Genomic DNA, 12,084 nt, shown 5'->3' with positions numbered 1-12,084 from the left:
TGTGCGCATGGGCCATGGGCTGTGGACTGTGGCAATGCGGCCTGCAGACTTCCTTTCCTGGAAACGCAGCTCGTTGAGCTCGCGAGTAACTTGCGAGCTAGCTCGGCTCGGCTCATTATACTAACGAGCTAAAACCTAGGCTCGGCTTGGCTCATTATCCTAACGAGCCGAGTCAAGCCGAGCCGAGCCAGCTGCGAGTCGAGCGAGCTAACGAGCTTCGAGTTTTCCGTCCAACTTTAGTCCCACATTAGGGTACTAATCATACTGAAGCAATAATTTCTGCTGGAAATGTACCTGCCATGATAATTGAGATGTCTCAGGTCTTACTACTGCCTACATTATTAATGTACACAAAGTTGGCCCACAAATTATTTGTACTTAGGGAAAATCTTGGCTACAATCATCAAATAAACACGGGCTCTTTGCAAACTGCCGCTGAATTTTATTTTGTTCATTTCAATATCACTAAAATTCAGAATCATTAATTCTTTTGCTATTGCCTATCAAATTGCTTATTCCAAAAAAATTTGACCCCATTCTAGTGTTCTAACTCAATACCCCGTCTTTATCTAGCTACAACTGTTATTTCTCTCTTTTTGTTCTCTCAGCACATAGCTACAGGGAAAGGAATTTTGGAGGTTTTGTTATCTGATATTGGCGGCTAAAGACGATGCAAAGTGGAGCATAGTTTCCCTTCAGGTCACAATGTACAACTAGAAATATGAGGTCATCTTTCTCGTTTAAACTACTCACGTTTCTAATACAATAGTTCAGATTAGAATCAGCAGAAAGGAAGGTTGGTTGGAAGTAAAATTTGTAAGTAAAATAAGCAAAAAAGGGAAACCAAAATATGACTGGAATATAAAGAAAAGGGGTGAACACAGTGGTAAAGCTCCCACACAAGCTGGGGTCCAGGTTTGCAATCTCTAGGTGAGCTTACACTTATTTTGTAAGGAAGCTCATTCAAATTGAGGATTTTAAAACTAATTAAATGCAAATCAACTATGAGTAAACAATATTTCAAAATAAATTGAAGTAGTTGTGATATTTTTAGATAAATAATAAATTGAAGACTTTGTGAAACACACAATAGCAAACTCAAGGACCGCTGTCAAATGGGGATGAAAATTTGATTGATAATTCCCAATTGTCCAACTGCCCAAAGGTTTTGTTAAACAAATATGAGATGCAATAGTGAATATCCAATAGCATATATGTCTGATCTGAGTTCGAGAAAAACAAATGCGATAAGGTATTGAGTAGTACCCATATTCAAAGTATACGTATCCAAGATTTTTTTTTCTGAAAATGTAGAGAGCAACATGTCGAGTCGCGGTCTTCTTGCATTGCACAGGCGAGGGTAAGGCTTTCCACTGACACCCTTCCTCAAACCCCGCATAGAGCGGGAGCTCTCTGCACTGGGTACGCAGAGAGCAACATGTCTTTGTATTAAGAAGATGACTCAACCAAGCTTAAGCCTGCTATTGTTCCCCATTCAGCACAAAGGCAAGGAGGTGAGAAATTCCTTTAGCCTCGGCCAAACTCTAGTCCATTAGTTCCTCTTTAGTGAGCGATGATGCACTAGCTAAATTTGGAGATGCCATATCAAAGACACACCAATTGTAAGATTCTCCAAATTGCCAAAGCTCTCAGGATTATAATAGAGTTGAGTCCTCTTCGGGTCTGATTTGATTCTGCCCTCAACCACCAATTGTCAAAACAGTCATCATTAGTCCGTGGGGTTAGAGCCCGCAAGCCGAGCCTTCGTAGCAAAATAAACCAAAATTCCCGTGAGAAGGGGCAAGCACAAAGCAAGTGGTTTATCAATTCCTCTTGATCACAGAGTAGATGAGTAGATTGGCACATATGAGTAAATAGATAATACAAAATGTTCTTATTTTCATGTTTTAGCAGTCACTCTTCCGGATCACCCCTTTATCGTCTAATGTATTGCACCTGTAAGTCCTGTATACAAATTGAATATGTTTAGTCCATCCAACCAACTTAAAGCTTTCGGCACTCCGTGTTTGAAACTCCGACTAACCATGGCAAAAATTATCCTATGAGTTTTCATATCCAATTTAGACTCTTAGAATATTGTAGGACATCATCTGGGGTATTTACTAGTGTGCAGTACGTTAACTAGGGGTAGACTTGCAAGAATGAAGAAAAAAAAAAGTGTATTAGAGTTATCATGGATATATAATTGGTGCACTTGGGAGAACGGTAGATTGACTTAGTTATATCACGGATCAAAAGGATTGCCGCATTTGTTCCTTTAAAATGAACTTCACTATTTAAGGGGAAATGAAGATAATTGTTTTATTTTTTACCTTAGCATATATGGACAAAGGTGAAGGTTAGTTAGGACCAACATGGGCCATTGCCCTCATTTCATTTTGTGACTCCTTGAAACGAATACTTAATATAAGTATAATGCCTAAACTTGAAAATGCCAACCACTTCCTTGTGCAATAGAGTCACCCTAAATGTTGTCCTATCTAACAATGATTGCTCTCTTCATTAGTTATAAACTGTAAACAGCCTCTTTGAATTTTTTATTGAGTTGTCTGTTCTAACTATTGATTGAATTCTAGTGCACATTATAGAAATCTCTATAGATTTTATTTAATGATTTCTCTTTTGTGGGTCATACAAATATGGAGATAGATGCTTAGTCAATGGAGTGGCTTATGGGATTTATAAGCACAATTACATTTATATACAAGATGGTTTTCCGATTCTTGAATCACCACGAATTAAGGCCAATGTTGCTTCCTTCCCTACGGAAAGACTTACATCACCAACCTTCTTTTAAAGATGCAGATCAATAATACCAAAAACTACAGATCATAAAGTTTTTGCATTTTTCTTGTGAATTCTCTTTTGGTTGGATCGCTGTTGCATTTACACATTTCTTCCTAATTAACATCCAATGTTACACTGTGATTGCAATAGTTCCACTGAAGTGATGAGAACATGAGACTAGATGATAGGATTGGTATCCTAACAGTATTGGTTTAGGAGGATGCATGTGGACTATACATTTTTTTTCGAGGTCATGTGGACTATACATGAAGCAACGGTTATCCCTTGATTAGAATAGCAACCTTTTGATACTCTTCATCTCACATCTAGCCCCTGGAAAATTGGTTAAAGAAGTTTTACTTCCTCTCAAAATCACCAAGGTTATCTTTGCTTATTCTTGAATATAAGGATTCTTTGATCAGCTTTATGAGCCATCACACCCTTTACTATTGTATGTTTCTAATCACCTGTGGCGTTACCAATTTGGATTCATTAGAAATATTTTCCAGTCAATAATCTTTCTAACAACAAGAGCTCCTTATTACTGATCCTACTCTAACTCCAACTAGGAAACTCAGCCATATCTCGATCATGCATCAGCTGCAGCTTTTTAGCACAATGCTATTATCATCTCCAGACTGTAGTACTGCATATCAGCTGCGTTTGGGACTTTGGGTAGATGTGCAACAAAACAAATGGTCATTCTTTTGTGTACAGCATTAATTGTATTCTTGTTTTTTCATCTGAAATGACCCAATATTATTTTAATTTCAGTTTACGACCAGCTTCAAAAAATAAATTTGATGTGAATTTTGAGAACCTATTCAAAGCATGCACAATTTCTTCTTAAACTTCAACCAAATTGCTACCACACTATTTTCTCCTTGTCAGCTTAGCTCCAGTATGCGCAGATACAATAATATTTGCTTCATTTTCGCATGTAAGTATATAGTTTTAGTAGAGTTGAGCCAAGGCTCATATTCTCACGTATTTTGGTTTTTGTTCTTTTTTAAGTTTCCTTGTATCTACTATGTCAATTAAGTACCTTTTTTTTCTAATTATGGCCAGAAAGATGGTCCTGTTCGTTTCGCTAAAATTTGGCTTATACTGATGCTTATGTTGGTTTAAGCGAACAGGGCCTAGTTGATGAATAATGTTAGTGCGATCAACTAATGTTATGCTTAACTTTTTTTTAAGAAATATTATTATTTTCTTACTGTTTGCTTCATTCTGCAGCCTCCAGAAAACAATTGACCGCTACAAGACGTACACAAGGGAAAATGTCAATAACATGACTGTTCAACAAGATATACAGGTGAAGTTCTCACAGTATAGTACGTATGACCTACCTTGTTTTGATCTGTTATGGTGGGAAAGGTATACCACCGTCGAAACAAGACGAGTGGCTAAGGTAGTTGAGTGGGGGGCTTGCACCAGAGGTGCGGCAACCAGGGCCAGGCGTGGGAGCCAGGCTGGGCTCCAGCCGGTTCAGTAGGAGATTAGTTAGGAGGAGAGCTATTTTAGTTGGAGTTTTGTTAAGTCAAGTTTGTTAGCCCTTAGATTTAGGAGAGGTTTGTTATTGAGTTGGTATAAGTGTCAAACAATCAAGAGGAATAAAGGAAAGCCTGAGATTGAGTTTATCTCAGCCTGGGCTCTCGGGCATTACTGTTCACGGTCTCTTGTTGTCGCCGAGCTTCCAGCCAGGCGCCGAGCACGGCGCCGCCAGTTCGTCGCCGGGGTTTCAAGCCCAGGCCTCTCATCTCCCACTCCTACTCCCTCAGGTCCCTAAGCTCCAACAACCTGGTATCAGCCATGTCTGGTCCTGGGTCGTCCGCCGCCGCCATCGCTCCAACCACCGCCGCTGCCACCGCCGCCTCCACCACCTCCGCATTCCCTGTGTTCACCACCTCCGCGCCAATTGTTGCCACCACCGCGTCGCTGCTCAGTCCACCATCCGCGACCCCAGCATCTCCCACCGAGGCATTCAACGCCTTGACGACGGCCATCTACACGATGCAACGCCAGATGGGGGACATCTCCTTGCGTCTCGCTGCGGTGGAGCGACAGCCCTCGTCTTCGGGGCAACCGTTCTTCCAGTTTGGGCTGCCGGGCTACGACGGCATTCCGGCGCTGCCTGCGTCGAGCTCGGCCAGCTTGGAGTTCCCGTTCTCCGCACCACCAGGGCCGACCACGGGAGTCACCATCGCCGGTGCCCTGTCTTTGCCACCGCAGCCGCCATCTACGGGTGTTCCCATCACACAGATTCCTTTTCCACACTCGTCGTCGCCCGTGCCTTCCCTGTCGTCCATCATGCAAGGAGCAGGGGTCGCTGCGCCGCCACCTTCGGCCGCGATGCACACGCCGCCGCCACTGCCTCATCTACTGCCGGAGCCGGAGGGCCCTGCTGTTCCCCGTTACCATAAGCTGTCTTTCCCCACCTATGAAGGCAAGGAGGATCCGCTCGGCTTGCTGCTCAAGTGTGAGCAGTTTTTCCATGCCCAGCATACTCGTCACGCGGATTGGATCTGGCTTGCGTCCTACCACCTCACCGGCACAGCCCAGATGTGGTACACAATTCTGGAACGTGACGCCGGCCGACCCGAATGGGAAGAGTTCAAGCGATTGTGCCATCAACGCTTCGGACCCCCACTCAGTACCAATCACTTGGCAGACCTGGCACGTCTACCATTCCCATCATTGGTTGATGCGTACCTGGATGCATTTCAGACGCGTATGGAGCACGCCGGTCGCCTCTCGCCGTACCAGCAAGCTCAGCTGTTCACCGGGGGCCTTTCGGACCACATCCGCGTCGACGTCGAGCTACACGACCCGCAAGATCTCTAGCAGGCCATGCGACTGGCATGCGCGTACGAGCGGCGGAATACGCCTACACCGCTCGCCCTGCCAGCGCCGTCGGCCCGCCCGCCTCGCTGCAATGCGGGGACTGCACCAGCACTTACCGCGTCGGCGGGTTCCCAGGGGAGTTCGGCATCAGCTTCATCCGCGCCAGCAGTCACTACAAGGCCATTCAAGCGGCTGTCACCTGAGGAGATGGCTGAACGCCGTAAACAAGGGCTCTATTACAACTGCGATGAGTAGTACGTCTGCGGCCACAAGTGCGCCCGGCTCTTTTATCTAGAGGCATCAGACTACATTGTCGAGGAACCAGATGACGCCGATGAGGAGCCGACGGCACCTGCAGCAGCGAACCAGCTGCCCTTCAACCCCGATGCCCCCATGATCTCGCTCAACGCCATCACTGGCATTCGAACTGAGGACACCATGCAGCTCTACATCCAGATTGGCAATGATCAGTTTGTTGCGCTCTTGGATTTGGGGTCCACGCATAATTTTGTGCACGGCGACGTCGCTCGACGCGTTGGCCTTCAGTTTCATTCCTGCCCGGGCACCAGGGTCATCATCGCCAACGGTGACCGCGTGACCTATCGTGGCCTTACGAAGGACGTCGCCATTCGCATTGCCGACGAACACTTCTCCATCGACTGCTACTCGATCCCAATTGATGGCTACGACATGGTCCTCGGCGTCACTTTTCTGAGGAAGTTGGGGCCCATCCTCTAGGACTTCGATGATTTGTGTATGGCATTCTCACGTGATGGCCGCCGTGTGTTCTGGCGCGGCATCGGCTTGACACGACATGATGTACAATCAACTCAGCGCCTCCATGCACTTCGCCAAGATGGGTCGGCTCTGATGGAGCGCTTACTGCAGTCTTTCGAGGACCTCTTCGCTGAGCCCTAGGGCTTGCCACCGGTCCGCTCATGTGATCACCACATACACCTACAACCCAACACGGCGCCGGTAGCAGTCCGCCCCTACAGATACCCATAGCTCCAGAAAGAAGAGCTCGAGTCACAGTGTGCGGCTATGCTGTCCCAGGGCATAATCCGGCCAAGTACGTCACCTTTTTCAGCGCCGGTGCTGCTGGTCAAGAAGCCGGACTCCTCCTGGCGCTTTTGTGTAGATTATCGTGCCCTCAACGACCGCACAGTTAAGGACAAATTCCCCATTCCAGTGGTAGAGGAGCTCCTGAATGAACTCAAAGGCGCCAAATTTTTCACCAAATTGGATCTCCGTTCGGGCTACCATCAAGTCTGGATGCACGCTGATGACATTGAGAAGACGGCCTTCCGCACACATCATGGGCACTTCGAGTTTTTGGTCATGCTGTTCGGCCTGACCAACGCGCCGGCGACATTCCAGAGCCTCATGAACACGGTCCTTCGGCCGTACCTCCGTAAGTTCGTATTGGTTTTCTTGATGACATTCTAATCTACAGCCCTTCGTGGACGTCGCACCTCCAGCATGTCAAGGCTGTCCTCACAGAGTTGCGGGAACAGCAGTTGCGCATCAACCGCAGCAAGTGTTCGTTCGCCGCGGCCTCCGTCGCGTACCTGGGCCACATCATTTCCGCTGGTGGGGTGGCCATGGACCAATCCAAGGTAGAGGCAGTGACGTCGTGGCCTCAGTCGCGCTCAGCGCGTGGCGGGCTACTACCGCCACTTCATCAAGGATTTTGGCGCCATCGCTGCGCCTCTCACGCAGCTCCTACGCAAGGACGCTTTTCTGTGGTCTGAGGCGGCAGCAGAGGCGTTCACGGCATTGAAACAAGCGCTGGCTGCGGCTCTGGTTCTCCAATTGCCAGAGGCTGCGGCTCTGGTTCTCCAATTGCCAGACTTCGAGTTACCCTTCACGGTGGATTGCGATGCGTCTGGATCGGGTTTCGGCGCTGTGCTGCATCAGGGCACGGGCGCTATAGCATTCTTCAGCAGGCTATTCTCGCCAAGGCACATGAAGCTCGCTGCATATGAGCGGGAACTCATTGGATTGGTACAAGCTGTTCGGCACTGGAGGCCATATCTTTGGGGGCGTCGCTTCGTCGTGCGCACAGATCAATATGCGCTTAAGTTCCTCCTGGACCAGCGCCTCTCCACCCTGCCTCAACACCAGTGGGTTTCCAAGCTGTTCGGCTATGACTTCGCCGTCGAATTTCGACCGGGGCGCCTGAACACGGTGGCCGACGCGCTGTCCCGACGTGACGAGGCTGCTGATCATCTTCACGCCCTGTCTGGACCATCCTTCGACCTCTTCGACAACCTCCACCGCGAGCTCGAGGAGGACACAGCCCTGCGCGCGCTGCGGGACTCGATAGTCGCGGACCGCGGCGCCCCTTGGCGCGTTGTGGACGGCCTCATCCTCCACGGCACCCGCGTCTTCGTGCCGGTGCAGTCGGCGCTGCTGCCCACAATGCTGGAGCTTGCCCACTCGGTTGGGCATGAGGGCGTTCAGAAGACCCTCCACTGCCTACGTGCCCAGTTCTACGTCGAGGGCGATCGTGCACAGGTGCGCGATTTCGTGCACGCCTGCGCCGTCTGCAAGAAGAACAAGGTGGATTCCCTTCGACGGGTGGGGCTGCTGCAGCCCCTGGAGGTGCCATCACAAGTGTGGTCCGATATCTTGCTCGACTTCATCGAAGGACTGCCGCGTGTTAATGGCAAGAGCATCATCTTAACGGTGGTCGATCGCTTCTCCAAGCATGCGCACTTCATCGCGCTTAGTCATCCGTACATCGCGGCTTCGGTCACCAAGGCATTCTTCGAGGCCATCGTTCGCCTGCACGGGTTCCCCAACTCCATTGTCAGCGACAGGGACCCCGTGTTCACGGGCAATGTGTGGCGGGATCTATTCAAGTTGGCAGGGGTCAAGCTCCGCCTCAGTACGGCGTTCCACCCGCAAACTGATGGCCAGTCCGAAGCAGTCAACAAGACCATTGCCATGTATTTGCGCTGCATCACCGGCGACCGTCCCCAGGCTTGGTTGGAATGGCTACCCTGGGCAGAGTACTGCTACAACACGTCCTATCACACTGCCTTGCGGACGTCGCCATTTCAGGTTGTTTACGGCCGGCCTCCGCCTGCCTTAATTCCCTATACTGCAGGCACAGCACGCACCGACACCGTCGACGTGCTTCTCCAGGATCGAGACACCTTCCTGGCTGAGGTGTGCGAACGCCTTCTCCAAGCCCAAGAGTATGCCAAGCGCTACTACGACGGCCACCATCGGTCCTTGGAGTTTGCGGTGGGTGATTGGGTGTGGCTCTGCATCCTCATCGACCGGCGCAGTCGCTGCTGCTAGGGCCACGGGGCAAGCTCAGCCCGCGGTTCGCCGGCCCGTTCCAGGTGACCGAGCGCATTGGCGACGTCGCATACCGGTTGTTGCTGCCCAAAGGAGCGCGCATCCACAACGTCTTTCATGTTGGCGTCCTCAAGCCATTCTGGGGGCCTCCTCCAGCAACGTCCCCGGCCCTTTCTCCACTACGCCACGGCCGTCGCCTCCAGTAGCCAACACGTGCTCTGCGTGCCCAGCTTCGGCGGAGCGCTTGGCATGTTTTGATCCAATGGGCGGCATTGCTTGAAGGTGAAGCCACCTGGGAGCCGCTGGACGAGTTCCGTGCTGAGTTCCCCGCTTTCCAGCTCGAGGACGAGCTGTTCGTCGAGGGGGGGAGTGATGTTATGGTGGGAAAGGTATACCACCGTCGAAACAAGACGAGTGGCTAAGGTAGTTGAGTGGGGGGCTTGCACCAGAGGTGCGGCAACCAGGGCCAGGCATGGGAGCTAGGCTGGGCTCCAGCCGGTTCAGTAGGAGATTAGTTAGGAGGAGAGCTATTTTAGTTGAAGTTTGTTAAGTCAAGTTTGTTAGCCCTTAGATTTAGGAGAGGTTTGTTATTGAGTTGGTATAAGTGTCAAACAATCAAGAGGAATAAAGGAAAGCTTGAGATTGAGTTTATCTCACCTTGGGCTCTCGGGCGTTACTGTTCACGGTCTCTTGTTGTCGCCGAGCTTCCAGCCAGGCGCCGAGCATGGCGCCGCCAGTTCGTCGCCGGGGTTTTAAGCCCAGGCCTCTCATCTCCCACTCCTACTCCCTCAGGTCCCTAAGCTCCAACATGATCATGACAGACATGAGTCACAAGGCTGATGAGATGTTTTTATTCGGAAGATACTTAATTTGCTCATTATTTCAGATTCTATTACTTTTCATGTGGCTGATGTATCTACTAAACACATCTTTTGACTATTGCATCTTCACTTAATACAACAAACCCGAAAGTGAATTTACATGACTGTTTTTATATATATAAACCGCAACGAAGACGCTGACACGCTTAATTGAAAAGTAAGGAATGAGGTCAATTTTTTGACCTGAATACCTCAAGGCTCCAAGGCATTAAAGTAATGTTATACAGCATCACTTCAAAACATGGGTAGATAATCTTCTTGTGGTTAGGCCAGTGTTGTCAATATAAAATGGAACTTGCAGTAAACATTTGGGGGCTTACTCTCATGACAGAATGTATCTGATGGCGCACTTATCTTTTACCATTCAATCATCTGAAAGTGCAGCGAGTCGAAGCAGATGTCGTAAGCTTGGCAAATAGACTCGAAGCCCTTGAAAAGACCAAACAGTGAGCAATCATGTATTTTAGTAAAGATTAATGACATTCCTCTGAGCAAAAAGGCCAGCAATTCATTGTCTTTACATGAATTGCAGAAAGTTTTTGGGTGAAAATTTAGAAGATTGCTCCATTGAAGAACTGCACAATTTGGAGGTTAAACTGGCAAAGAGTCTTCACGTCATCAGAGGAAAGAAGGTTAGTTAATGCTAGACCTGCCACATAAACGACATAAACCCTAGCCTCTGAAATTACTACACAGACGATAAGAAAGATACTGTTCGCCCAAGTTGATATGCATCCTACTTTTGTTTTGACAGACACAACTGCTGGAGCAGCAGATAGCCAAGCTGAAGGAGAAGGTAACATAATGCATGGGCCCAGAGTATCCTGAAACTCTAGTAACCAATTCCTGACCTCTGTTGTTTCTTACTTCTACCACTTCCAGGAGAGGACCCTGCTGAAAGACAACAAAGAATTGCGAGATAAGGTAAATGAAACGAACCACCTGGTATCAACACGACACTGCAAATTGCAGAGAACGGAAGTCAAAATCCCCCTCAATCCACTCTGATCTCCATGGTTTAGGCCTTGTTTGAATGCGCATGTATTCATCTCAATCCACATATGTTGGAGGGATGAAACGCAAGGACTGAAAAACTGTGGGGTAGTCCACCCTCAGCAGTCGAGTTTTTCTTTTCAATTGGAAACTGAAAATTAAATTCTTAACATCATATGCGCAAGAAAGACAATCTCACGGCCATCATGTATGTATGTACATAATCTAAACAGGTCATGTGTTGTTTGCCTTTTGTAAAAGTTAACCTACTGTTCTTATCGCTGCAGCAGCGCAATCTCCAGCCTACACTGGAGGCGCCACCAGTCCTGAACCGCTGTGTCCCTCCTTGGCCGCGTACCCTGAAGGCACCCAGCAATGACGACATGGACGTGGAGACGGAGCTGTACATAGGATTAACCGGCAGGGAGCGCCCCTCCAACCGGGACTCTGGTTGAGCCACGGATTTTCAGCTCGGCTAAAAGGAATAAACTCTCTGAAAGCATCAAAGGGCACAAGGCCAATGGTTTTACTTGCAACTTAAATACAAAGTTGTGCTTGAAAAATAAAAAATCTGTAGTATGTGGATGAAAGAAACGGCTGTGTAGCTAGCTGCAAACCTGCAAGCCTTTTGTGGGGTCCACTGTTCGCCTAAACGGCCGTTTAGCCTGTGTAAACACTACATGGTGGTACACTGTTTTCATTTAATCATCCGTTTAGTCTGTTTAATCATCCGTTTAGCTCGTTTCATAGATTGTTTAGCCTGAATAATGACGAGATGGTAGGTGACCGACTGTTTATCGTTTTAGGAAAATATTACTGGGGCCTGAAAATGAAAATTCATATAGTGAAACACCCACTCAACAAGCTTGTGCTCTCTTGGCCGGTTGCCTCATTTGGCGGTCTACAAATGCGCCTGGATGTCCATTGATGCGCTGCTTTTATACGCAGCTGCTGAAGTCTCTAGAGTAGTTCAGCTAGGGGCAGCACATGTCATGTAGCGCAAAGGGATGCGTCTGGACACTGGCATTGCTGGGAATGGGATATGCGAGCCCGGTTCCGCTGGAGAGAGGCAGCGAGCAGATTCGGCCGCCTGCCACTGCGGCCTTTTTGGGCCGAGATCCGGTGTGGGCCAAGCTGGGCTTGAGAAGAAGCACAGTCAGTTTCCGATCTGTCTGGTCATGAAAGAGCGGCCTTAGTTTAGCTAGGCTTAGCCCATGCTGAGGCGCTTCTGAGCCCCACACAACAC

At 48.6% G+C, this 12,084-nt stretch overlaps 1 protein-coding gene across 2 annotated transcripts in view; it reads left to right on the top strand.

The window, feature by feature from the left end:
* LOC136528370 (MADS-box transcription factor 56-like) overlaps window positions 1–11,567 on the top strand; it is a 29,194-nt gene extending 17,627 nt beyond the window's left edge. Inside the window, exons 3-8 of one of the 2 annotated variants that reach the window (XM_066521339.1) lie at window positions 4,045–4,123; window positions 10,230–10,291; window positions 10,378–10,477; window positions 10,600–10,641; window positions 10,728–10,769; window positions 11,129–11,567. In XM_066521339.1, the coding sequence (XP_066377436.1) occupies window positions 4,045–4,123; window positions 10,230–10,291; window positions 10,378–10,477; window positions 10,600–10,641; window positions 10,728–10,769; window positions 11,129–11,293 (490 nt within the window). In that variant the 3' untranslated portion in view covers window positions 11,294–11,567. Of the gene's footprint in view, window positions 1–4,044; window positions 4,124–10,229; window positions 10,292–10,377; window positions 10,478–10,599; window positions 10,642–10,727; window positions 10,770–11,125 lie in introns of both variants that reach the window. The other variant, XM_066521331.1, reaches the window with a different exon arrangement.
* Window positions 11,568–12,084: the final 517 nt, after the last annotated feature.

The sequence above is a fragment of the Miscanthus floridulus genome, chromosome 2 (assembly GCF_019320115.1).
Source record: "Miscanthus floridulus cultivar M001 chromosome 2, ASM1932011v1, whole genome shotgun sequence".
NCBI lineage: Eukaryota > Viridiplantae > Streptophyta > Magnoliopsida > Poales > Poaceae > Miscanthus > Miscanthus floridulus.
This window is presented reverse-complemented; position numbering and strand designations above follow the sequence as displayed.